A 27,976-nucleotide genomic window follows, 5' to 3' on the forward strand; every position below is an offset into this window, starting at 1 on the left:
AATAAAACACAAGATAGATTACATTTTTTTGGCAATTTTTATTTTATTAAGACAGATTATAGAGACAGTAAACTGAAGCCAGAGAGAAGGGAGACACGTGAGACATGATGACGGGAGTCGGATTCAAACTCGGGTCTTCTCGTCTCACGAGAAGCATGTGGTCCACGACGCACTGACTGGCTGAGCCACCAGAGGGCGCCCCATAAGACACTTTATAATGCGAGCGTTGTTTAACGTCACATTTCAAACAGATTCCCTGACTATTTGAGCAGGTCTGCAATGTCCTCTACAAGGCACCATCGTCTACCAGATGTTGCTTCCATTATATATGACCTAGGGCTGGGCCATACGGGCAAAATCTAATATCACAATATTTCTGACCAAATACCTCGATATCGTTACGATGACCCAACAGGTCAACTTGATGCAAAATTGGCAGCAAAAAAAAACATTGTGGCAAGATGTTTAAATAATTCAGCACTTCAGATGCACATGAGATGAAAGAGCTCAGAAACAACATTTATAGACTCGTGAAACAATAAGAAATCGATAAAAAATATTCTCTTCTTAATAATAAACACACTTAAAATATTTGAGGCAGCACATGGCCCGTTTTTCTTCCAAACCATTTTGCAACCATGATGGCACACTGCGTGAAAAATATATCGTTTGTCATCTTAACACAAATCAACTAACAGAGCAAAGAGGAAGCAGAGAGTAACTGTAAAGTGATTGCATGTTTACATAATTCTCTTTTATGCATGAAAGTAGCAAGCATCTCACACCCCACGCGTTGTGATTTTCATTTGCTGAAGGCTATCCTCCGTTTAAATCATCGAGTCGGTCCACGAAAACAACACATGACAACAATCCAAATGTAAACAAAAACAAACACCGTCGCCCTGATCCTTGGGCAAGGCATTCCATCGTCTTTTTTTTAAACGCACAGTGTTTTCCGTTTGAACTGACTGAATGAAGTAATCAGCAAGTCTCTAGTCGTGGTGGGCATGGCTGGCGTGGCTTGGCGTAGCGTACGGTACGATACGATTTAAATCTCTCATTATGCCAGCGGCGGGTGTTAACTGGAGCGACCCAGCGTGTACCAAAGACGGCAGCAGAAACCAAGACAAACAAACTGCGACCGATTTCCTGTATCCGTGTCTCGTGGGTTTAGGAGACCAGAAGTCGGACGTTATGTCTCTTAACTCCAATGGAGAAGTGGAGTGACCACGGCCACTCAGGAGCCCATTTGTGTACCATTTCTTACTCATGGCAAGGTGTGATACTGGCTATATCTTGGCATATCAAGGATCTTTGGATGCACTGCAGCTAGAGGACCTGTTGTTTTTGTTGTTGTTGTTGCGGACGACGATCACGGAGGATTTCCACGTTGTCGGGTATTTTCATCCGCCCCTGAATGTGGGGTTTACAGACACACCTTCTGTCTGTGTCTAACAGGACATGACAGCCGTGTTGGATGTCTCGCGTGTTGTCCTGATCACATACAGTACCTGATGGCAGCCAATGGGGACGAGACACGGACGACAGGGACAGGACAGGAGGAGGAGGAACAGGAAGGAGTGGAAGAGATTAATGAGGACAGGAGGAGTGAGGAGGAGAGAGAGCTTGCGTCTGATCAGTGTCGAGCAGCGGAGATCAGAGGTTCTGCTGCAGGAAGTGAAGGAGGGAGATCTCGTAGTGTTCCCCGGACTCTGGACAGCGGATGCTGTGTCTCTCGTTGGGGTAGATCTGGAGAAGGAGATGAGGGGTGCCAACAGTTATAGTCAAAGTATTCGATTTCCCTGTAGCTGGCCGTCTTCCTGACACTGAAACAGCTCAATGGGCACAGCAGTCAGAAAATAAACAGTGCACTACATCAGTGGTTCTCAAACTTTTCAGGACGTGACGCCCCCAAATAATTATATTTGAACTGGGGACCCCTCACCCTGATAAGCACTTGGAATTGTAGTTGTTGAGGCATTACATTTAGTTTGACTCGGTTCCACAGATAAATATTGTGAAAATACCAGATCTACAAGTTGAACTTCAAATCACGTGGGGACCCCCCTGGGGTACCGGCCCAGAGGTTGAGAACCACTGCACTACAGCACTCGTTTCTTCTGTGTGTCATTGCATATACAGCCACTTGGTGCCTACAGTGTTTTATACCACCGTTGAAAACAATGGGTGCTTTTGATGACGTCTGACACCTATAAGTGTCTCAGCCTCTTTAACCACTTACACCCCATATGGGTAACTGGAGTCCCTCAGGGCTCAATACTAGTGTCTTTTCTGTTTTATTATTATGGGGAAAGCTTTGGCTGAAAATAGCCGATCGACAAGCTCAGAACGGCACAAATCGGCATCAGGTCTTAATGGGTTGTTAACATGAGACAGCGTAGTACTGGTTCAGAACCCCGTCTCTGGACCCACAGCTCCCTCTGCTGGTCTGGGACCATATCACAATAAATGGTGCATTTATATAGAGCCTTTATCCAAGGCGCTTTACAATGATTGTGCATTACATTCACCCATTCACACACACATTCATACACCGATGCCGGAGGAAACCATGCAAGGCACCAACCTGCTCATCGGGAGCAATTAGGAGTGTCTTGCTCAATGACACTTCGACACCAACTCTGGGGGAGCCCAAGATCGAACTGGGAACCTTTCGGTTGCCAAGGGGCCACTCTACCTCCTGAGCCACTGCCGCCCCCATCTCTCCCATGCGTCTCCCATGCGCCCACGAAACTGTTTCCCTATCAGCTTTCCTACTACTGTATTTGATATTACATACAATATTACGTATTTGTATTAGATGGTAAACAATACATGTCCATTATGAGTGTTTTTAAATGTATTGATAGTATACATCTTTTTTTTTTTGTTAAGACGACCCAATAGCTGAACGATTAGGGCATGTACCACATGGGCTATAATGCCTGACAGCGAGTTCATGATTCGATTCCCTGGCCAGCCGGACCATTTGCTGCAGGTCACTCCCCTAGTCTTTCTCCCTGATTCCTTGTCCATCTCCACTGAAGAGTTCCCCCAAAAAATTAGCGCTTGGCTACAAGCTACAAGCTCTAGTAGCTTGTAGATCGATGTGTTCAAATAGCCGATGTGTATAGGTTTAAAGTGCTCATGTGGCCTATTGTTGTTATTATTCTCTCACAAAACCTGGTAACACTGATAGTGACATAATGCAACATAACATAAGGTAACATATGGCAACATAATGTAATGTAAGATAACATAACATAACATTACCTGCAGCTGGTAAGGCTTTCCAGCTCGTATCAGTTGTGAGACCAGGAAGTTGGTGTGGAAGAAATGAACGTTCTCATCCAGGAAACCATGGAGGATCAGCAATCTGTTAGGCCTGCATGGAAGAACACAATGTTTTGCATATTTATTTAATCTATCAATTCAAGGTAAGTGTAATGCTAGACCAGCAGTCTTCTGACATACAACCCAGGAAGCCTCTATTCAACAACCACATAGAACATTACCTCTAATACATGCTTAACAACTGGGACAATCTTTAGTACATCATATGGTACAGTGGTTCTCAAAGTGGGGTCCAGGGACCCCTAGGGATCCTTGAGGTGTTTCAGGGGGTCCCCATTAAAATGTGTTAACATAGCCTCAAATTTTAAACCACTTTGAGCCTCAACATCAAGCTCACAACATCGGCTATTTTCAAAACATCTTGAAAAAAATTTAAACATTTGGAATATTTGTTAAACATTTTAAAAACACAAATCCTGTATGGGGTCCCTGGCACCAAGTATTTTCAGATGTCCATGGCCAAATACATATTAACCCATTAAAACCGGGAGAGCATCCGTGTCATTTTAGATTTTAGCGTTAGTTATAAAAAAAAAATGGCACAAGCAAAAAGTGTTTGAAAAATGTATAATAATTTTGAATTACGAAAACATTTGAGAACTACCGATTAGCAAGACATTTGTAGAATCGGCCTCAGGTCTTAATGGGTTAATTTGGGGGGAAAAGTTTGAGAATCACCGATATAGTATTATACAGTGTATATATAGCTATACAGTATATAAATACATATATATATATATAGCGTACTCGTTAGGCAGCTTGTTGACGTGCAGAGCCACAGAGCCAGCCTCGTAGCCCTCCTGGTTGTTCTCAGGCGTGCCCATGTAGCGCTCCGTGTAACCCGTGTCGTACGCCATCCACAAGGTCACCGGAGCTCCGGCCACCGCCACCTGCAAACACACAGGATTGATTGATTGATTGAATACTTTATCAACAAGACCGTTAACAGTACAAGTAGTACAGTCAAAGGTTCTGCTAAAAGGATAACACAAAAGGCCTCGGTGGGCTTGTTAACACAGTGGTCCATGTACTTCATCAGTAATACATAAAAGCAATACATAACAGTAACACACACTCTAAAGCTGAACATTTAGCTTTTTCTTTCTTTCAATTTATTTTTAAATACTTTTGTAGCTTGAAGATCAGCTTGCACAAATTGTCACGATTTTTCAAAAATAGCAGATCTACAAGCTCATAGCGCGGCACGAAGTGACACGCTATGAGCTTGTACAGTATATCTGCAATTTTTTTAAAAGCCAAAGTATAAAATAGGTCATTCACGAATAGTGATTTTTAGCATTCGACTTATTCGACCTATAAGTATTCGAATATTCTATTCATCGATTTGATTATTAAAATTTAAAAAAGACTCTTCAATGTCAGGTCGGCATTGACGACTCGACTCAAGGAATGCAAGTCGACATCAGGCTCCTCGCCTGACCCGTCGACTTTTAGGGGACAGCCCTAGGCACAACCTCACATACAGTATGAAATGATTTGACAACAATCAACCATGAATGGATAAGGAAAACTACCAACACCAGAGCTCAGCTACGTGTCTGCTGTAGAAAAGCCACTAAATGTTTTTTTTTGTTTTTTTTCCAGAATAATCGACTTTGATGTACAGTGGTCAAATAGTGGTTTGATAGTCGAATATTCGAATTTTCGATTATGTTAATGCCCTAGTATAAAATATGGTTAAAGTGGTTCAAATGATTGCGACGCTAAATTAACACATTTTGCTGGGGACCCCCTGGTACCCCACCCTCTAAGGACCCCTGGCTGGGGGTCCCCGGACCCCACTTTGAGAACCAATGGTGTGTAAGAGCTTCTACTAAAACATTGTGTTTGTCCTGCTGACCTTGAAGATGTCTGGTTTGTGGATGAGGCCCATCAGAGACAGGAAGCCACCGTACGACCAGCCGTGGATGGCCACGCGACTCATGTCCACAAACTTGTACTTGTCTGCAACGTACTGGAGACCTTCCACCTGGTCGTCTACCTCTATCTTTCCCTAAAGACAACACAAGACATTACAGCAAATCATCATCATAAACAAAAACATTATATGGTGCTGCAAGTGATGTTCTTCTGGTTAAAACCAAGAATGTATGGTAAAAATTTACTATTTACTATTTTCAAAAGATTTGTATACTTTTGAAAACTGCATTATGAGTACTTTTAAATGTTGTACTTTAAGTATATCTTGATGCCAATACTTTTGGACTTTTACTCAAATCATTTTTGAATTCCGAACTTTTACTTGTAACACAGTATTTCTACAACACCAGTTTTGATACTTTTCCTCAAGTAAAAAATGGGAGTACGTTTTCCACCACTGATCATTACCATTCTGTTCTTCACAGCTCCTTCAAACTTCAGTCCTCTCTGACAGGAGCCTCGTCCATCGATGACCAGCACCACGTAACCCAGAGCGGCCAGCGTGTTCAGACGAAGGTACTTCACCCCTTTGTACGAGTTGTTCACTAACTGGACCTGGTACCCAACAGAGCACAACATGCAGATACTATTTAGATGAAGGTACTTCACTCCTTTAAACGAGTTATTCACTAATTGGTCCTGGTACCCAACAGGGCACAACATGCAAATCGTTGCTGTCGGGCAGAAACCCCTTATCTCCATATTCTAACTTCTTTCGTTTTTTCGTAAACTAACGCCCTACTTGATCATACTACAGCGTCACACAAAAGCATCAAAAGTAGCTTGTAGATCTTGTAGTTTTAGAAATATGAGGTTTCCACCCGACAAAGATGAAATACTATTTAGCGCAAAATAGAAAACAACAATATCTGATATTCATCACTATTTAAAAAATAATAGATTTTAATGAAATATTCGAGGGGGAAAAAAAAATCCTATTTTGCACGATACCGTTGTATGAAGGGGTATAAAATAGGGCAAAGTGTTCAGACTATTCGATTTGTCCATTATTTAACAAATTAATTCAAACTAGAAAAAGTGCTCCTCGGAGCACAGGTCTCCGCCAGGTCAGGTACGTTATTGTGGCCTCCTGGTGGCGCTATAATAGGCCAATGTGAAAAGGGTGCCATTGATTCTTAGGTCGTTCACGGCAATCGGACACTGCATTCATGATTTGAGGCATTTTGTTCCAAAAATGTGTTTTGCTAAATTAGACCTGCTGGTGGCGCTATAACAGGCCAATGTGAAAAAGGGTGGCATTTCTTCCTTGGCCTAGTGGGAATGTGTTTGTGAAATTTCACGGAAATCGCAAGCTGCTTTCATGATTTGAGGCATTTTGTTCAAAACGGACCAATCCTGCACATTTTTTAAGCCAACCTTAGCCAATGAGGATGGAATATGGGAAATTGGACAGATCCGTGTTGATCACATGACTATAGAGATACTGTGTACCGATTTGCATGACGTTTGGATAAAATCTGTAGGAGTAACATTAAAAAAATGGGTTTAGAACAAATCGGCCTCCAGGTGGCGCTATAACAGGCCCATATGAAAAATCTGAGGCAGAGGTTCTGAATTGGCATCCAGGGATTGTGTGTGCACAGTTTCGCAGCGACCGGGCCAACGGTGCCAGAGATTAGCTGCTAACACACGGACAGAACACACGGACAGGACACACACACGGACGGAGGGAGGGAGGGTAAAACATACTCTTTCGCCATGCCTTTCGGCCTGGCGGAGACAATTAGTTTGGTGTTGATTCATTGATTTATTAAAAGCATAAGACAAATTATCAAAAAACCTGGTCCTCGATCCTTAATTAATGAAATAATCTCTAATAAAATAATCGCCAGTTGCAGCCCTACAAAAGGTTTCTAAATACAATTGTTTTTCTACATTTTTCTATATTACAAAGACTTTGAAGGGTTTCACTTAAAAATCTAAGAAAACCAAAAAAGGTGTTTAAATAGTTTTCCTGAGGGGGTTGTTGAGTACAGACAGACATTATGAATGAACTTCAGTACTGTTTACCTGAGGCCCGCCGTAGACAAACAGGACTGTAGGGTGCTTCCCGCCTGGCTGCAGGTTGCTGGGCTTGTACAACATGCCATAGATCTGGAATCCCGCTTTCCCTGTGAAGTCAAAGATCTCTGGAGGGCTGTAGTCTGGTCCTGATCCTGGGACACACACACACATACCGAGCGAGAGGCTTAGATGGTTCTCAGTTTGCATATTATTTTGGGGGAGTTGATGCTTTAACCACATGAAACCTATCGTCCCTATGCTGGGGCAACATTCTGTGAAAATTGCATATCTACAAGGTCGGCACGTGACGCATTGTGAGCTTGTAGATCGGCTATTTTAGAAAAATCGTGAAAATGTGTGCAAATCTTTGAATATATATTTTTTAAAGCGAACATTTGTAACTCGAATCTTTGCTTCTGGGGGTCCCTGGAAGAAAACATTTTGAGATGGGGGGTCCACAGCCAAATACATATCATTTTGGGAGCCCTTGACATGAAAATGTTTTGAGAACCACTGATTATAGCAACATACGTTTTTTCAAAAAACTGTTAGGATTTAGAAGACATTTGCAGAATCCCCAGAGGCAAAGTTACAAATGTTCACAAAAAATATATATTCAAAGATTTGCACAAATTGTCATGATTTTTCTAAAAGATTGCAAATCTAGGTGCAGCGCTATGAGCTTGTATATCTACTATGTATGAATAGTCAAAGTATAAGATAGTGGTTAAAGTGGTTAAAATCGAAAATGACAGTGATGCTTTCATGGTCTTAAAGGGTTAAAACTTAAAGAAATGACATAGGCCATTATTTTATCAAGGTATACTGGTACCAGAGCGGTACACACCACTGGACTCCATCAAGCTGGTCCTGAACTCAGGCTTTTTGTGCATGGGGTCGTCATCGGAGCCGGTCAGCTTGAACATGTGCACCACAGGAGGGTCCTTCACGCTGCTGTAATGACTGATAAACAGGTCAAAGTCCTGAGGAGAAGAGGAGACACGGGTCAACACGTGGGAGAATACGGGCCAAATACATATAATTTTGGGGGTCCTTGCCACGAAAACGTTTGAGGTCCTTGGCACGAAAACGTTTGAGAACTACGGATTTACAAGGCATTTGTAGAATCGGCCTCAGGTTTTAATGGGTTAATACAGCTTCAAAATCTGTTGAATGCAAAGCTATTTAAAAAAGAAAAAAAAATGATTAACTGTTGCAGCCCTAGTCACAGGTGCCTAAAAGTTCAACCCAGACAAAACAGCTGTGGCCTGGCCGACACTTACAGACTCCTACCGACTGGCTGCTTACTGCATGAACTCACAAACAGAGCTAGTGGCGTTAGGTTCATATTATTACAGTAACAAACACAACAAAAGCACAACTAGTCATCGTGCGTGTGTGTGTGTACTGTACACACTATAAACCTAGAAGTGCACTAGTTTCCAGAACGCTGAATAAGCAGTAAAGGTGCAGGTGTACAGTGGAGGCTGTCTAACCTGCAGCCAACCCCATCCATAATACCCCCCCCCCCCAATCCCGCCGCACTCCCCCAAGGGCTACTGTCCTGCACTGACCTACATAAGGCTCGGGATCTGAAACTACACAAAATACCGACTGGAACGTGCTAAAAAACATCCTATAACTTTTACTTGAGTTATTGTGTTGTTGTTTGAGAATACATTTAGTTTATCTGATTGTATCAACCCATTAAGACCGGGAACGCAGGAAAAAAATAGAGAGTAGGAAAGTGACATGCAGCATAATGGTCCGGCCGACCTGGGAGTCAAACTAAGGACTCACTGTCAGGCGTTAGTTAGAGCCTAGGTGGTATGTACCCTTACCACTTGGCTATCGCGGCGCCCCATATCAGTTTTCACAGGATGCACATAACTCCATAGGACGTAGCTTTTGTAAATAAGTTAGGAGACCTCACTGTCCATGAAAAGATTTACAGCGGCGCCGGTCCCGACTCCAGAAAATAATCTTGCATAAACACTCTGAGCCAGATCTGCAATCTTATCGGAATAACTGTTAAAGCACTTGTTTAAAGGTAGTGTAAGTGATTTGCAAAGTTTCAAATAATTGCAAAATGGGTATATGTTCTGATAGTACTCGTTACTATAGGGTGTCCTGTCCATGTAAGGAGTCTCCATGTCTCTCCAGCTCTTTATAAAACAGAAAATGTATTTTGTAGTTTTTTTTTTGTTTTTTTTTAGTTTCATTTCCAATTTTATCCAACCAGGACAGAGAACTCAATCAGGACACAGATTAAACAAGTGAAATTGGAAGTGATGACACTAAGAAATGAGCATGCAAAATTTGAACTGAAAATTATACAAATTAAGCTTAAAAATGGGTACTTTCTCCTGATTGGCTGAGATTTTGACACCTACCGAAAAATGTATTTTCTGTTTATTAAAGAGCTGGAGAGACAGGGAGACATCTGTTACTGAAAAAACACTCTATAGCAATGATTACTATCAGAATATAGTATTTTAACCTTTTAAAAAAATACTTTTTGTTTTAACCAAAAAATATCACTTACCCTACCTTTAAATGAGTGAATGATTAAGCACTTAACTTATAACATTGCAAATAGGCTATGTTAGATTGTTTCCATATCGCTTAATTTTAATTGCTTGTCATTGTCACTTGGAAATAAAATACTTGTGCATGTCCATGTATGCCTTTATAAAATGTTTTATTTTCACAGGGATTATTTATTAGTGTTAGATATACATTTTGGACTGGATACATGTGTCCAGCCGTACGCTCAAGTCAAAGTCACGATAGATTGATAAATCCCGACAATTGCGGTGATCTCGGCGTACGCCTGTTTTTTGGTCTACGCCACTTTGATAAATCCCGGGAATTTTCAGACCTTTTCCCGGGCTTCCCGGGAATTCCTGTTAACGGGTTAAAAAAAAAGATTTGCCCACTAAAATTATACTAAATTAGGTAGATACTTAAATAGCCAATTTTACATCGAGGTGCCCAGATGTCCCTATATTGTGCCCACCTATCCTGTATTCCTAGTAAGCATTGACACTATCTATTTGCTATTAAATATGCAAGAAAATGATCAGATTTAGAACAAGATGTTCCATACCATATATATCGGGAGATGATTGGGGTAGCCACCTGTGTGACAGTGGCACTGGTGCTGGGGTGTTCTGTGTTTCTGACGTGATGTTACGTTACGGGACTGTTTGCTCTTGTTTTGGGCATTCTGTTTGATCAGACAGACCACCATGTGTTGTGCCGTTAACGCATTAACTTTAGCGTCCGTTTTCTCTTCAGTTCTGGAGATGTGGTGGAGTTAGTAGGCTTACTAAGCTATCATCGGTCTAAATACCCAGGTGCTGCGCTGGTATTCGTGGCAAAACGCTTGCCCCAAAACACAGTCGCCCCGGGGCAAATCCGGCGGTATTCACCTAGTGTTCCTAAACGTAACCTCAGTAAACTATGCCTAAACTAAACCTAACCTTTTTCCTAAATGTTACCTCAGTAAAACGGTGCCAAAACCTAACTTTATTCCTAAACTTAACCTCAGTAAAACTATATTCCTAACCTTATCCTCAGCAAAACAAATACAAGAACCGCTTGTCTGTGAAAGAAATGGGGGTGACGTGTTTTGTGGCAAGTCTTCCGTTTACCGTTTCTACCCGACAGTGCGCACCACCACAGAGCGGCGCAGACTGAACCTGTCCAACCTGGGTCCTACGACTCCTACGACAAACTTACTGGCCTTCTCCTTGTGTTTTTTGTTCATTACCGTTACATTCAGTGCGTCCCATATTGGTTCAAAACTGGACGATGGGGACCTTGGTCGGCAACGCGGCAAGTAACTTGGCTAATTATAATAGTAATAATTCCTCTGCGCTGTAGATAGGCCTTTCTACTAATTAGTAGTAATTTCTAACAAGAACCACTACAACATATATTAACCTCTTCAGCCCTCTATACATCATATAGAATGTAAGCAAAGCATTGTGAGCTACAGTAGTAGATCTGCAATTTTCAAAAGAATTTAATACATTTGAAAACTTGTGAAATGGGACATTCTGCATAATGAGTACTTTCTACTTTTGGTAAGTACATTTTGATACCAATACTTTTGTACTTTTACTCAAGTAAATTTGGAATTCCAGACTTTTACTTGTAACAGAGTATTTCTACATTGCAGTATTGATATTTTTTCTTAAGTAGAACATGTGGGTACTTTTTCCACCACTGCTTGTCCTGTGTGTTGATTACCTGGCTCACTGAGACGCAGTGGGAGAAGCCAGCCTTGGTGAGCCTGACGATCTCCCCCGGGGAGGTGTAGCTCACCACGTACAGGTGGTGCTCCAGGGGCGTGTCCTTGGTGCCCTGGAAGTACACCAGCTCAGTCTTCTCATCCACCCAGATGCGTGGCGTGGTCGAGCGCTGAAACCACCACACACACAATACTGGGGTGTCACTGTAATAGCAGGAGTAAGGGGCCGTGTCCACAGCGAACGCCTTATGAGCCAAGGAGTGTCGTGGATATCATGTCTATAGCGCTCACATGCAGCGTTTATTAACACCTACAATGTTCAAGCCGATCAACAATTGCTGAAGTAAGAATAGAAGTATTTCTCAACCACAGGAGTGGTACAGTATAGGCATTTATCTTGGAGAAAGTGGTGCATCACAACTACATCTTTTCAGGAACATAAAAAAACACAACAACACACACACACCAAGCTTCTTTCCATGTTACCTTTGCACCGTGATTGGCCAGGACCTCCCACTCTCCACTGGTGAGCGTCAGCTCCTCTTTGACTGGACACTTGAAGTCATCTGATGAGAGGAGAAGCAGTCATATTGTGTATGGATTTATTTGACCAAAGAGAACACATTGCACTTGCAGGTTTTACATCTATGGTGCCTTTCCACAATCCACAGTTAAGGTGCTCTTGAGCAGGGCAGTGAACCACACACTTGTTCATTTAGGGTTACTAGTACTGCCTTTGCCAAGCAATCTTTGTAAGTAAGTAAGTAAGGCTTGATGATACAATAAAGCAATACGCCTCAAAAGGCCATGTTTACAGTGACTTCAGATGTGTTGTTACCTTCAGTGTGTGTGTGTGTAACTGTGTATTGCGTTGTGTTACCTTCAGTGTGTGTCTCTTTATAACTTGCGTAATGGGGATATTTCTAAGTGTTGTCGTATTATCTGTAGCCTACAAAATAATTATCAATTTACCTTGCAGCTATAAATTCAGCTCATTTTATATATTTGACTGAGAACTTTAAACTTTAATTTAAGCGTGTGCATTGTGTTGCGTTGCCTTCAGCATGTAGTGTGTATTGCGTTGTGTTACCTTCAGTGTGTGTGAACGCAGGGGTCCAGGTGTAGCTGCCTTGTTGCAACTGGGAGGTGACTTTATACAGGTGACTGAATCCAGTCTTAGACTCGTTCACTGTGATGAAGGTGAACTCCTCTTCACTGGTTTGGATGAACGGATGGAAGATGTCATGAACCTGCAAACATTTTAAAATGGAAAACAGTCAAGAGTGCAAAAAGCAAGAGTGGAGTACTGCTGTCATTTTGTAAGCATCTGGTGTTAATTAAGTGCCTTGGTTCTTTAAGTAGGGTCCGGGAGACCCGAGGCCCGAGGGGTCTTTGATGGGGTTCCCAGCAAAATTAGGAACATTTTAATCACTTTTTAACCCTTTCAGCTATTCTAAAATAGACCATCATGACAAGAGCAATTTTTGACCCAAATCTTCTCTTATACATTTATTTTTTGGGTGAGGGTCTGTAGCCAAATACATGACATATGAATTTAGGGGTCCTTGACATGAAAATGTTTGACACACACACACACACACACACACACAGACATTTAGAACCTCTAACAGACTAAATCTTGCTCATTTATCAAATAATCGAGAAGCAGGTTTTATTTTCAGTTTATTAACACATCGACCGCCAGAGGTTAATCTCATAATGTACTCACCAGTGCCAAGGTGTTTTTGTTGTTTTTTTGTTTTTTTCATGTCGCCATAGATCTTGTTAAAATCCTTAAGATTGAGCTCTACACGGTCTGTTTACATCCGCGAGATCTCCCTGTATCTCCCAGTGAAGATCGCGTGTCAAACGGGGCATCCATGTTTGAGTTAGAGCGGATTACGTTAAACAGTGAAATGCGAGGAGAAAAAACTACAGGAAGAGAATTGAGTTTCAGTTTCGTCTGTAGAATGGGAGCGGGCGTGATCGTCAAAACCGGATCCCAAATAATTCTATTTCCGGTCATCAAACCGGAAACGGAAGTGGATCAAAAAAATTCCGAAAGTGCACCCGGACCGCGCATGCGCGAAAAGACCGCAGCCCGTAGGGCTACGGTCTCGGCGCTTAACAGTTGGATTTAACGGACCGTAGGACTACGTTCTTGGCGGTTAATGTGTTAATTATCTTTATATATCAATGAATGAAGAAATTCTGATTAACCACATAAACCCTGTATTATACTTCGTTGTAAAATTCTTGCTACAAAAGTAGCGAGCCCGTAATATTTGGTGAGAGAAGTATGAGGGCAGTGTTAACTTTTTTTAAATAATAATCGTTCATTAATTGTAATCAAGGCATAAGTTTCATATATTTGTGCAATTGATTTGAAGTCACATCCCCCAGCTCTCTCACACACACACACACACACATATACAGTATACAGGGTGTGACTTGACTCACGTTGATCCAGATGTCGGAGGTCTCCTCGTGGATGATGAAGGGTTGGACCCCCTGGGGCAGAGCCTCCAGACGAGCCGTCCTGCTGGCCTCGTCTTCACCCACAGGGACGAAGAGGGACGGAGGCAGCAGGACGATCTGCAGACGCTGCTGAGGTCTGTCCATCAGCGCCGCCCAGGCACTGGGACATAGAGACAGGAGGTGACACATCAGAACAGGAGACCCGTCAAGGGTCCAGTTATATTAACACTAAAGACGATGCCTATCAACTATTTTTGAAAAACCCTGGCAGTTTAAGAGTTAAGAGAGACTCACTATTTTCCGTCTTGTGTCCATCCAGCTCTGGAGATGTACTCTGTTCCAGGGAACAGGGTGGTGAAGGGTGCAAGCAGCTCCTTATCCTGAGTGCTCACAATCTGAGGACCCAAACAGCACACAACACAGTCAGTACAACGTTTCAAGCTAGGGCTGCAACAATATCCATTGTTTTCTTAGCGATTCGATCACTTTTTCAATTAATCGAATAATGGAGAAGTGCAATTTGTTTTATCATTCTTAATTATTATTAACTCATTTACTGCCAATAACGCATATATGCGTTCTATTGAATACATCACTTGCCTGCCAATAACGCATAAATGCGTTCTATTAAAAATCTCTGGCAGCCAACAGCTAAAAATCTGAAATAACTCTGGCAGCTAGTGAGTTAATATATGATTTTTTTTAATATATATGTCACAGTACGATTGGAAAACCAGACAGATTGAAAAAGGTGCACATATAGTGATGCTATTTTCTGTATTTCTAACCCTCAAATTTGTTTCCCAAAATCCGTTATTTTATTTAAAGAAAATATATTTTTATTGATGTCCAAAACCATTTAATTTTAGGGCATATTACCACCAAAAACACCAAGTGGACCGTAGTCATGACCGTAACCATTTAGCATGGCATTGACTGCTGTTTGCACTGTGTTCATGTATCTACAAAATAAAAGAGGTTTTCTCACTTTGCCCTGAGGGTCCGTTTTAACCTCCAGCAGTTTGAGTGTAATGTCTGGATTCTTGCTGCCTGGAAGAGAAAAGTATAGGCCAAAGTGATAAGCCAAAAGCATCAACGTTTCATAATGTTACATACGATTTGGATTAACACCAATATACTGAGTAGAAACAAGAATAACAATGTACCAAAGCACAGTGTGTGTCAGTGTGTGTGTGTGTGTGTGTGTGTGTATGTGTGTGTGTAGGGATTAAAGAAAAAAGATAATTATCGCGACTTTGGAATTCTTGTTACGCCAAAACCCAATCTGCGATTTGTGAGACAGTGTGAAAGAAACAATAAGTATAGCCCAATGTAAAATGTTTCAGTATTATCGTTCTAGACCCATGTTCCTGCCCATACTGTACAGCCAAGCAGTTGAAGAAATCAGATTTAGGCCTCAACCTTTAGGTTTATGGAAGAAGCTTCTGACCATGTATACTATTGCTAGTTTGACCAATTAAAACACTCTTTCATCTGAAAATAAAATAAAGTATACATTATTACTGTAGGGCTTGACTTTACTAGCATCATGGTGCAAAGCAGCAGTGTTAATGTTACAAGCCAGCCCAACATTACAAGCCAAGAGAAAGACATGCTAGCCTCTATATGCCATCCAAATGACCGACTGAGGACTTTAATCAATGTACGTATGTACGGTATGTACTGTACGTCTGTATGTACGGTATGTACGTACGTGTGGCATGTGTGTGCGTGCGTGTGTGCTGACCTGTGCGAGGGTATCTGTAGACATCAGTCTTGCGTTCCTCCAGGATGGGCGAGGGGACGTGAATGATCTCCACCTCGGTTTCATCCACTTCTTCATACAGGATCTGCAGGGTCTTACCTCCGTCAGAGTCTGAAACCCAAAGTGAACACATTCACTCATCAAACCCCCTGATTTGTCTCAGCTCCCTACCATCACTCTCATCAAAGAGCACAACAGTATCCATATTTCAACTCAAGTTATTCTCAAGTTAATGCAGTGGTTCTCAAAGTTTTTAATGTCAAGGACCCCCAAATTGGGCCGTGGACCCCCCATCTGAAAAAAGTTTTGAGCCACGGACCGCCAGAAGAGAAGATTTATGTAAAAATATTATCAAAATTATACAAAACTTTGATTAAACTTCAAATATTTGATATTTTTCAAAATAAATAAAAAATAGCAGATATACAAGCTTACTTTGTGTCATGCTATGAGAGCTTGTAGATTTACTATTTTTGAATAGCAAAAGTATAAAAATGGTTAAAATGATTGTGACGCAGTATTAACAAATTTAGCTGGGGACCCCCTGGTGCAACCCCAAGGACCCCTGGGGGTCCCCGGACCCCACTTTGAGAACCAACGAGTTAATGCTCTTCTTCATCGTGCAAGGGCGTCACGCAAAAGTAACAAAAATAGCTGATCTACAAGCTTGTAATCTGTAACAAACTCTCTTGTTTGTTTCGTTTGTTTCGTTTTTTTATCATTTATTCTGCACTGCAATTGTATCCTTATTATTGTGCTGTTTTTATCAGACTTATTATTGTACTCATAATAATCTATGTCTTTACATTTAATCCCCGTTGTTGAAATGTAATATACAAATAATCTTGCATTGCCTACAATAGGGGGGTGGTCTGCCAAAACTTCTTTTAGAAAAATGTATCTGCAGCTCATTAATCTGGTACAATGAAACCTTTTATGGATTTAGGGACTACAATATAAGTGAAAAATAACTTCTGCATGCACAACCATTCAGTTTAAAAGCAGGTGCGTATCAATCTTGAAAGATACATTGAAAACGTCTCTTGAACGTGCAAGTGGCAGTGTGCGGGTATGTCTTTCAAGATTGATGTCAGGGACTACAATATAGAAATGCATGTCTAGGAGAGTAGGATAAGCTTATTCACCTTCAGCATTGACCGGTGACCACCAGTAGCCTGAGAACCGATCAAACTCTTCCTGGATGACGAAGGTGGCTACGCCTGCAGACTTTCCATCATCCTTTATGTTTTCCAGCCCTGGAAAGAAGAACACGGAGACAGTTGGAAGCTTGACGTTATACTGACCATGTCATGTGATATGTGTCCTAAGGCTTGCGTTTGTATTTAGTAGGATCATATGAACACTTTGCAAATCAACGCGTCGCAATGCGTGGCGTAGTGAGCTTGTAGATCAGCTATTTTCTCTATTTTTGTACACCACAAAATAAGAATAGTACAATTTTCAACAAAGTATAATACATATATTATAGGGTTAAGTGGTTAATCAGACTAATCAATTTGATTGTTGATTGGTTGATAAATACAAAATAAAATAAAAAACGCCTGATTCTCAATTAATCAATTGCCCTACATGAGCAAGATTAATATATTTTCAATTAATTGCCCAGCCCTAGCCAAATTCGGCTTGTGGAAGTAGCAGTTCCAGCACAGAATCCCAGACTCCCCCTTTCACTGGCCACATTATCCAGCTCTGACTGGGGCATCCCAAGGCATTCCCAGGTCAGCGTGGAGATATAATCCCTCGGTCTGCCTGTCTGACTGGAAACCTCCTTACTAGATTCCTGAACCACCTCATCTACTCTGAGTCTCTCACGGATGTCTGAGCTTCTCACCTTATCCCTAAGGCCAAATTCCAATACTCAAATTTCTGCCTCCTCACTTCCTCCGTCATCTGTCCTCCAGCATGGCGGCGTTACGGTGAAATTGGTGACCATCTTGTGGACTTCACATAACTTACACGGAGGTCTTTAAATACGTAGCCTAAATACCGCTAGGTTGAACTCTGCTAATAAACAAACCGCCATGATTTACGTTCGGACACTGACGTTATGTGATGTCTACACGATTGTCACATATTTCGGCAGCTCACCAGTTTCACCGTTTCTTGCTGGAGGACAGATGACGGAGGAAGCGAGGAGGCAGAAATTTGAGTATTGGAATTCAGCTTAAGGGAGATGCTAGCCACCCTACTGGGAAAACCAGTTTATCGTGTTCTTGCGGTCATGGCCCACATTTCATGACCACATGCGAGAGTAGGAAGTAAGACTGACCGGTAGAGAGCTTTGCCTTCTGGCTCAGCTCTCTTTTTGTCACAACGGTGCGGTACAGCGAACACATTAGCGCTCCCGCTATTCCGATTCTCTGACTGATCTTACACATCCTTCCTCAGTAGAGATTAGAAAAGATTTGTTCTAAAACATTTAATAGAACAGAATAGTTGACTGATGGTTACTAAATTATGGAAACTTTGGCAGGTAAACAGCTTTAAGCAGGAGGCCGTTGCCTAGTGACAGTAAAACACGGTGACGTGGAGATTTTGCTGTTGTTGTTGTGACCTTTATGGCAGTGTGTGAGTCTCTTCTCCTCGCCGGTGTCAATGTTGGTCAACCAGATGTCCTTGCTGTGGATGAAGGCGATGAAGTTGGAGTCCCCTGGACAGATCTTGGGGTCCATACGGGTGCTTGTACACTGGCTGACAATCTCTGTTGGGTTCATCGGTTTAGTCTACATCACACACACACACACACACACACACAAATACTTTTATAGACAATAAAAAGGTAAGAAAGAGTGGTTGTCATCATAAATAATACCTGGCATAATACATTGTGTCTGTGGTTCTAATTACATACATCATTAGGTTTTATATAGCCTGGTGATATTTTCCATGCATGTCAACAACAAACAACAATCATCTACTCTTTTTACAAGCTCTGATTTGTGAGAGAGAGGAAAAAAAGTTTATTAATAGACTGGATTTGGCTTTGTCATCACCCAAAGCTCTTCTCAACCCAAATGGAAATGTTGATCTTAGGCCGAAAAAGTGTAATTGAATGCTTAATGTCCTCAAAGTCACGCATCCAATAATCTTTGAACTGAGCAGATTGGACCTTCCGTTCCAGAGATAATGGCCAAAACATTGATGTTTGAGTTTTGGCAGTTTTTTTTAAAACACGGGCTAGGAAGTTTGGACAGCGACGGACTAGATACCCAAGTAAAGTTCACTTTGAGCTGCATCCAACGCATTCACTGCCATTTCCATCTGCCTTACCGTTTTTTTTTTTTTTCACAGAACAGAATTTCGGACAGAATTTGAGAACTCTAGTGCGTGTGACGTAGCGCTCCACTAGTTAAAACATCCACAGTACACCCCTGACAGCTGCTGAAGGCAGGAAGAATACACGAATTGAGCTGAATTGAGTCTTTCAACATAGACAGGATCAGGTCTATGTATCCGATCATTATATTTAAAAAACATCTGTGACAACTATCATTATTTTCCTTTAAAATAATTGAATTCATTATCTCACATCCACCGTACCGCCAAGCTACACTGGACTCCCAACCGCTGATGTATTATTAATAGTTGATTATAATAATAAAAGTAATAAAAGTAACATCAGTGTTGAGGGTTGTGACCTGCCGGGCTGTTCGTGGTCACGGCAGTAGAACGGTCTGCTGTTATAAAAGTTAACACCATCATCAGTGTTGAGGGGTGTGAATCACTCACAGTGAAGGCGGGCTGCTCGTGGTCACGGCAGTAGAACAGACTGCTGTTGGCCTGGAACAGGAAGAGGCCGCTGGCAGCGTGATGTTCGTAGGATGTGATACCAAACACCCCTAGACGCTTCCTCTCTCTGAGCAGCTCCTCTTCTCTGGAGTACACACCATGGTGGGGGGTGGCCTGAGAGGAGAGGAAGGTTAACATCATCCAGTTATTGGTTTGCTTATCTTCTTCTTTTTTTTTCAGTTATTGGTTTCCTGCAGTCCCCTTGTTTTTAAAGGACCACTTTACCCATTTTCATATAATTGGTCCTCACTAATGCTCATAAGATGGCACCATTTCTGTCTACTCGCTCTGCGTCCGATTGGTGTGGGTGTGGACAGTTCAGAAACCATACTCTAATGACATCATCAAGGGCTATTGGAAACTACAGACTTTATCTTCTGGGGAAGTTAGTACGCTGAAATAGAAGCCTTGCATCAATATATATATGTTTTAAGTTTGAAATCTCATTTGAAATGACAACTGATGATGTCATTGGAGGAAACTTATGAAGTCATTAGAGTCAGGTTTATGAACTGTCCACAGCCCACCTCCGAGACACAGATCAATATATCTGATCTTATAATGAGCACTAGTGAGGACCAGTTTTGTGAAGATTAGGTTGAACATAGGTAGCCTGCTCACCTGGAAATGGTTCAGCAATGATTTCCATGTCAGCACCAGCAGGCCGCCTTTCATGATGAACTTAGGAACGTCGGAGTACAGTAATGTGTTTTCTCTGCTGTCGTAAGGCATTCCTGTAGGAGAGGACATTATAGGTTCTGTAAGTCAAGGGTTCCCAAAACTTCAGGCCGCGAAAATAATCATATTTGAACTGGGGACCCCCCAAAATAATCATATTTGAACTGGGGACCCCCCAAAATAATCATATTTGAACTAACTGGGGACCCCCCACCCTGACAAGTACTTTGAATTGTAGGCATTACAATTAGTTTGACTCGGTTCCACAGATAATTGTGAAAATAGACAAACTACTACGGCTATTTTCACAATGTTTGACTCATTCTTACGTAATATTTGACAATTTGTTATTAAAAGACATTAAAATGTAACTTTAGAAATGTGCAGATATACCCTGTATACAATTTTATTATATGTTGGTTTGTGATCATCTGGGGGGACCCCAAAATCATTTGGGGGGTCATTGTGTTCACTCCAGCAATACACTTCAGGTTGGGATACCAATTTCATCCACCTAGAGAAGATATAGGATAAACAACTGGCATTTTTAAGCTGATTAATGAGCTTTCTGGGGTTCTCTGAAGAAATGTGTAACCCACCTGAAGATGTACTTTTCAGGTTTAGGTTTCAGTTTAGGTCATGAGGTCAAGGCATATGCATCGCTACATCCCTGTGTTAAATAAATGATGATCTTCAAGGTGCTTGAGCTTCCTGGTCTGACCCGTACGAATTGATCATGGTTTTCCTCCTCTTCTGTATGTCGTTGCTAACCTCTAAACCTCTTACCTCTTATTGCCAGACCCAAGGGGTCGGGCTTACATGAGGCTTTGTACCCGTTTCGTCCATACATGGGCAGGGGCCATTTGTCCTCCGGCCCCAGCCAAAAAAAAGTTTGTGACGTCCCTTTCGTCACGAACTATTCATGACATCATGAACTTCAGTTATAAAGTGGTTTGTAGGTGTGTTACATACTAGGACTTCATTCTGGGTCTGGCAGAACCAGGTCTCCTGGTCTTGTTTTAACTTAAGTTCTTCAGTAAATTAATGGCCTACTTCGTCACACTGAAGTGTCACATAAAAGTAGCAAAAACATAAAATTTACAAGCTCAAAATGCATCTTATTGCCATGTGTTTTGAGCTTGTAGATCGGCAGTTTTTTTTTATTTGAATCCTGAAAAGTAAGAGTTTTGTACATGAGGTTTCCACCCGACAGCAACGATATTATGTCATTCGGTCGTTATACCGACAAATCTCCTGGTTTCTGGTACTCTTGTGTTTTCATAACTGCATGACGACTGAATTTTCTCAGAAGGATCAATAAAAGGTATATCCATCTATTCTGCATGGAAACCTTGAATGAATTAAACCTGCGTTCACTCCACTCTCTCCAGTACACATCCACCAACAAATTCAAACCGATAATAAAGACAGATACATAAAGACAGAGGAGCATTTCACTGTCCTGAGCGTCTGCTAAAGCGTTGTTACTGCCATCGACGTGTTAATTGTAGAGAGGAAATCAAAGTGATTTGTCACCATGGAAGCAATAGCCTCAACAGTAAAAGTTTTACTGTTGTTAAGGGGGCATTGCTTCCATGATGACCAAGTGCTTCTATTAAAACAAGTCATACACAATTCCAAAAGCATTTCCACTGAGGTGTGATGTTTAACCACATGAAGCCTAGTGTCCCTATTCTGGCCGGGCGAACATTCGGTGGAAAATAGCACATCACCGGCCCTAAGTGCACTCATGTGTCCGACCGTTCCAGAGACTCACCGAGGTAGTACAGGCGATGCGTGTGCTTGCTGTCTGCGTCTTTCTTCTGGACGAAGCGGAAGTCGTGCGGCGCCTTGCTGACGCTCATGCCAGAGTACTGGCGGCCCTGGTGGATGATCTGCCGCAGGTCGTTCCAGGCGTACTTCTCCACCACGTACGGCGCGGGCGCCACGTCCGCCATCTCCACCACCTCGGTGCTGTCAGAGAGCTCGTCGGTCCCGGTCATCACTGCTGCTGCCGCTGCCGCTGCTGCTGCTATGGAGCTGGACAGAGAGGCTATGCATTAGACCACCAGGGGGAATACTTCATCTATATTACAAAAATCACACCCTGTGTGAAGTGGGCGGTGTCTTGCTAGCTAATCACAATACTGAATGTCAACCAATCATGTACAAAAAATAAATACATTTATTGAAACACTCTTTATGATGGACGAAACCATAACTTGAAAAAAACAATTTATGTTTTTTTTCAAGTTATGGTTTCTTATATAGGGCTATGCACATGTGTCATGTGACACTGGCCAATCACAGTCCTGAATAGACTGTTTGGCCAATCACAGCGCAGGATAATTGTACAAATTTCCAAACCTCACTTATAGGGGCGGTTTCAGCGCAGGATAATTGTACAAATTTCCAAACCTCACTTATAGGGGCGGTTTCACCGCCCAAAAAAAATAGTGAAAATAGCAGATCTACAAGCTCATGTAAATCGTCTATTTTCACTATTTCTTAGTTTAATTTTTGGGCGGTGAAACCGCCCCTATAAGTGAGGTTTGGATATTTGTACAACAAATCCTGCGCTGTGATTGGCCAAAAATGTACCCCGCCTAACCCTGCACCGTGATTGGCCAATCACAGTCTATTCAGGACTGTGATTGGCCAGTGTCACATGACACATGTGCATAGCCCTATATAAGAAACCATAACTTTAAAAAAAACATAATTTGTTTTTTTTAAGTTATGGTTTCTTTCATCATAAAGAGTGTTTCAATAAATGTATTTCTTTTTTGTACATGATTGGTTGACTCCATTCAGTATTGTGATTAGCTAGCAAGACACCGCCCACTTCACACAGGGTGTGATTTCTTTTTTATTTATGGATTTATTTTTGTTTTTTTTCCTGAAATTCCTTTATTCCATTAAGACCTGAGGCCCAGTCTACAAATGTCTTCTAAATTTGTAGAACAGTTTTCTGAAAAAACGTATGTCGCTATATATCAGTGGTGCTCAAACTTTTTCATGTCAAAGACCCACAAAATGTATTTCCCGCAGACCTCCATCTCAAAATATTTAGTAAAAGGGACCCCCAGAAGCAAAGATTTGAGTTAATGTTTGCTTTAAAATATATATTCAAAAATTTGCTATGAGCTTGTATATCTGCTATTTTTAATGCTTTTAGCTAAAAATTAGTCATTTAAAGGGTTAAAGGACCCCCAATTTTATATGCCTTAAGACCAGGGTCAAAGAATAATAATACTTAAGCCATATTACCAAAAAAGTTAAAATAGCAAATCTACATGCTCATGTAAATCGTCTATTTTCACTATTTCTTATTTTTTTACTTTATTTATGGAATTGTTTAGATTTTTCTGAAATTCCGTATTTTAATTTCTGCCACTCTTTGCACGGTATGTCTAAACTCACAACTTTTATATATCCTGTATTCCTGAAGAGAGAAAAAAATGACGGAGCTTTGAGTTACACCTGTAACCTTTGGATTCTGACATGTTAATAAATAAAAAGAATCGCTAAAATCGCTAATTTCTAAAGTGGTTAAAGGAAAAAATCAAAAGGTCCAGTGAAATATAATATACATGATTGATTGATTTCTCTTTATTAAAGTGTCATGCTTCCAACGAAGCCCAGCCCTTATGGACTTAGAGAACGCTTTTACTATACAAGTGAATTCAGCTAAATCAAGCAAGCTCTACAATTGGATAAGCACAGGTGAACAACATGAACAAGCGATCTGTCTTTTCCGTACCTTTTCTGACGTCTGTCTTCCGTTTGGTCTTCTAGTTTCACCCTCTTTACTCTATGCATCAACTGGCCAACGACTCTGGACAAGGCTTGGCAACCTGTAGCATGATCATGTTAAAACATGAGACTCTGCCTTTGACCAAGTGACAAAATCAAACAGTGGTCTGACATTGCACAAATCTCTAAAATAAATAAATATATAATATATATATATATTTTTTTTTCCTTTTTAATAGCAGTGCCTTGGGACAACCGAGCCTGAACAAAGTCATTCATGACGCTAAATGCCGTAACAAAATAAACCGATAACATAAACCATAGATCAGTCTGAAGAATAGAGAAGAAATTAAAACGATCATGCACTCCTTATCGCCCACGTTATTAAAACAGATTAAACCAAAATCAGCATCCGCAAATTCTGTCGAAAAGCAAGATCATAACGCTAGGTGAACCGGTCAGGTTGTTTCTACCGAGGAAATAGCCATGGTGTGGGCAGCCGTCTCTGGGTGAGGCTCTGGTATTTAGAAGAACCATAGCTCCTCAGAACATGGGCGACCGGACTGCAACGGGTCTGAGGCAAGCAGCAGCCTAAGACCTTCTGTCAGCGCCACTGTCACAAGTATGACAAATGTTACGCCGATACTCCACATTTTACAGGCTGTTTAGAGGGAGTGTTCATCGTTGACATCATTGTTTGAGGCCTAAATGTGGTTCCTAGAAGTAGTAGTCCTAGTACATGTGCTGTTGTTGTTTGTCAGAATTAGGCTATAGTTAACAACAACACAGACTTGGAATGAGTGGTTGAACAGAACACTGTAGGTCTTTCTTGTGTGTCACGAGCAGGAACCTGGGAAGTGGGAAGGGAACATGTTTGTTTCTGCCTAATTACCTGAAAATGCAGTTATGCAATGAATTTATAATATTCATAAACAATTTAGGGCCTATGTAAAAGCGAGGCATGCAAACAGCCCGAGGTGAAAAAGGTGACAAAATGTTTTTTTTTTGGGTCAGGTGTCACACAATTGCCCTATTTGGATTCAAAACGGCTATTGTAGCTGAAAAGCTACAAGTTTGCATGTCTGAAAAGCAAATTGGACCAGGTAGGCAACCAGTGCTCACGCAGAATATAACAGAAATAAATATAACTGACTTTTATCAGAAATTATTTGATATTATGTCCACCTCCCACAATAACTTGTTTTATTCCTAAAAGTACTTGTACAACCACCTATAGACGAATCCACAGACGCGCTGCCTGTAGCTGCCTGTAGGCGGCCATTGCTGCGGTGTCGCGTCCGAGGAGCGTTGACACCGCAGCAATGGCTGCGCCCAGGGCAGCGCTCCGTGGATTCGTGTATAAGGCGACACGTAAAGAAGACATTCTGATGATTAGAATGAACACAGAACAGACAGATGACAGTCAAACTAGGTCAAACCAGACCCATAGAGAGAGTTATGACACGCTTTGATCTCGCCACAAAGCGGGCCGCTATGGGCTATAATTCCAAATATTGGAACTTCCTCATTGATAGAACGAGCATTTCCGCATTCCATTCTTACAATGGGAGTCAACGCTAGTGTCGTGTCGTCACTCTCATATTATATCACGCTGGGTCAAACTAGCTGCATGTGACTACATCTGGCTTTCAAAATAATAAAGGTGTTAAGGATAAAAAATACATATCGTTGCTGTTGGGTGGAAACCTTGTAACGGGATGTCCAAAACCTTTACTTTACAGAATAAAATAAATAAATAACCTGTGTTCCAATGGATCCAATGTGGTTATTATTTAGTCACAAGCTCTTGGTTCAATATTCATAAAACCCACACACTTAGCCACTTTCACTTGAAACAACTTTTTTTTAAATAGCAGAAATCGCAGAACTACAAGCTTCTGTGAGCTTGGAGATCAGCTATTTATGCTATATTTGTGTGATATGTATGTGCCGTATGACAAGGTAGGGCATTCACTTCCGAAATAAATAACTAAAAGATCTAAATATGGAGATACGAGGTTTGTGTGTGTGTGTGTGTGTGTGTGTGTGTGTGTGTGTGTGTGTATATATATAGCAGATTTTGGGTTACAAGAAAAATAAGCCTGAAAAATAAGCCTAATAATATAGTTCCAAACATTGGAACTTCCTCATTGAGGTAGAACGAGCATTTCCGCATTCTTGCAATGGGAGTCAACGCTAGTGTCGTCACTCTCATATTAGATCATGCTGGTAGACATTATTAGAACACTGTTTCCAAAACAGTGGGTCAGGACCCATGTTTGGGTCGCGAACCATATTTTAATGGGTCACAAGTAAATATCCCTTTTTTTTCATTTCCAACATTATAATTTTTATATTATTATATAAAATATTATATATATATTATTTTTTATAAAAGTTTAAGCAAAAATAATCACAACTTTTCATCAATAAAAAAAAAAACAGTTCCAAAAGTATTTCATAAATAAATTCAAGAAGTAGGCTATAAGTGAAAATAGCAGATCTACAAGCTCACAACGCAGTTCGAAGCAATGCGTTGTTTCTAAAACAAAAGAACTTTAATAGGAAAGTAACTAGTTAAAAGGGTAAAAAACAACAACTAAGCAAAACCAAAAATGTAAACCCCTATTTTATGCTTCGGCTATTTTTCAAAAGGAAGATTTTTGAACAATTTAGAATTTGTTTTACACAAATCTCTTATGGGGGTCCCTGGCACTGGGTTCGTGACCAAATGCATAACACTGTGGGGGTCCTTGAAATGAAAAGGTTTGAGAACCACTGGTATATGATGAGAGTGAAGTTATTTCATATTTTTGGTAATATCTCTTTTCGTTGCACTTTTCAGACGGTCCCTGCCTGCACCCAGGCAGCTGTGAGCAGTGTTGCCATATCTGCTTTATCATAAGTGACTTAGGGCTTGTTTTTCTGTAAAATCGCTCTTGTACATATTGGTAGTTGCGGATTGCAATTTTTTAAAGCTTGTTTCTAAAATGTAGTTGCTTATTTGCGCTTGTTTCCAATGTGGTTCACAAACATTTTCATGTCATGTTGTACCAGCTAGGGACCCCCGTAACATATTTGTGGTGTTAAAATGTTCCACATTTTTCAAAATGTCTTCCATATTGTTAAAATAGCCGATGTATATAGGTTTCTCATGTAGCTTAGTCGCTTATTTTGGGCTTGTTTTCATAGACCTGGCTGCTTGTTTCTCTCACAAAATCTGACAACACTGTCTGTGAGATGAGGGACCGTCTGACAACATCGTCCCTATGTGTACAGTGAAAACACATACATACACAGACCAATGTTATTTTTATAGCTGGTTTCGGTACAAATAAAACACCGTGTAATTTTCGCTGCATGTCGTCGCTACAAACGGGAAAGCGACGTCGTTGTGTGTTTGAACAACGTTAAATAATGAGCAACTGATCAGGAAATGTGTTAAATACTAGTTCTAACTTTATAAACCCGGAAACGGCCACTTCCCTTCTGCACAAAAATGAAAGTAACAATTTATAAAATATAGAAACTGTTCCTATCGCTGTAATGATGTGTTTGTACTAACTATTTTTAACACGTTTTTCTTTATATATTATACCGAATTTGCCTCAATGATACAAATAAAAAAATATATAAAAAAGTAGCTCCAAGTTGAACCGAAACTGAAATAATAACGAAACCAACAACACATTATTAATAATAATAATAACTTACCAGCTTTATAAGATGTTATGACGGTGTTCAGGTCCTGTAAATGTCACGGTGTGTAGGCTTAAAGAGAGACAGAAAACACACAAACAAACCCACAGTGACTGTCAGTTAAAGATGAATATTGTCTAGCGACTAGCGGAGCTGCTAACAAGGAAACAAACCACACGACCTCTCACCCGGATGAGATATGGCTGAGAGAA

At 41.0% G+C, this 27,976-nt stretch overlaps 1 protein-coding gene across 2 annotated transcripts; it reads right to left on the reverse strand.

Annotated features, from left to right (window-relative positions):
* Nucleotides 1-29: 29 nt before the first annotated feature.
* LOC308086550 (dipeptidyl peptidase 9-like) lies at nt 30-27,950 on the reverse strand. Of its 2 annotated transcripts, none has more exons than XM_080430138.1 (21): nt 27,780-27,950; nt 24,073-24,166; nt 22,087-22,349; nt 20,253-20,365; nt 19,572-19,745; nt 18,397-18,565; nt 16,967-17,077; nt 15,804-15,932; nt 15,045-15,106; nt 14,351-14,451; nt 14,039-14,216; nt 12,669-12,828; nt 12,065-12,144; nt 11,578-11,748; nt 8,168-8,303; nt 7,327-7,472; nt 5,704-5,850; nt 5,216-5,368; nt 4,102-4,244; nt 3,274-3,385; nt 30-1,749 (listed from the first exon to the last, which is right to left on the reverse strand). In XM_080430138.1, the coding sequence occupies exons 2-21, from the start codon at nt 24,129-24,131 to the stop codon at nt 1,657-1,659; spliced, it is 2,700 nt and encodes an 899-aa protein (XP_080286264.1). In that variant the 5' UTR covers nt 24,132-24,166; nt 27,780-27,950; the 3' UTR covers nt 30-1,656. The 2 variants fall into 2 exon arrangements, with proteins under 2 accessions (XP_080286264.1, XP_080286263.1); XM_080430137.1 differs by having other exon boundaries at nt 8,153-8,303.
* Nucleotides 27,951-27,976: the final 26 nt, after the last annotated feature.

This window comes from Gymnoscopelus braueri (assembly GCF_963280865.1).
Source record: "Gymnoscopelus braueri genome assembly, chromosome: 6".
Classification (NCBI taxonomy): Eukaryota; Metazoa; Chordata; class Actinopteri; order Myctophiformes; family Myctophidae; genus Gymnoscopelus; species Gymnoscopelus braueri.

Bases quoted from the DNA above. Each gene is read 5' to 3' on its own strand.
- LOC308086550 (XM_080430137.1), bottom strand. From the start codon at position 24,131: ATGCATAGAGTAAAGAGGGTGAAACTAGAAGACCAAACGGAAGACAGA. The intron at 22,350-24,072 runs GTACGGAAAAGA...CTCTCTGTCCAG, and splicing joins GAAGACAGACGTCAGAAAAG to CTCCATAGCAGCAGCAGCGG. The intron at 7,473-8,152 runs GTACCAGTATAC...TGTGTGTCCCAG, and splicing joins CAGTGGTGTGTACCGCTCTG to GATCAGGACCAGACTACAGC.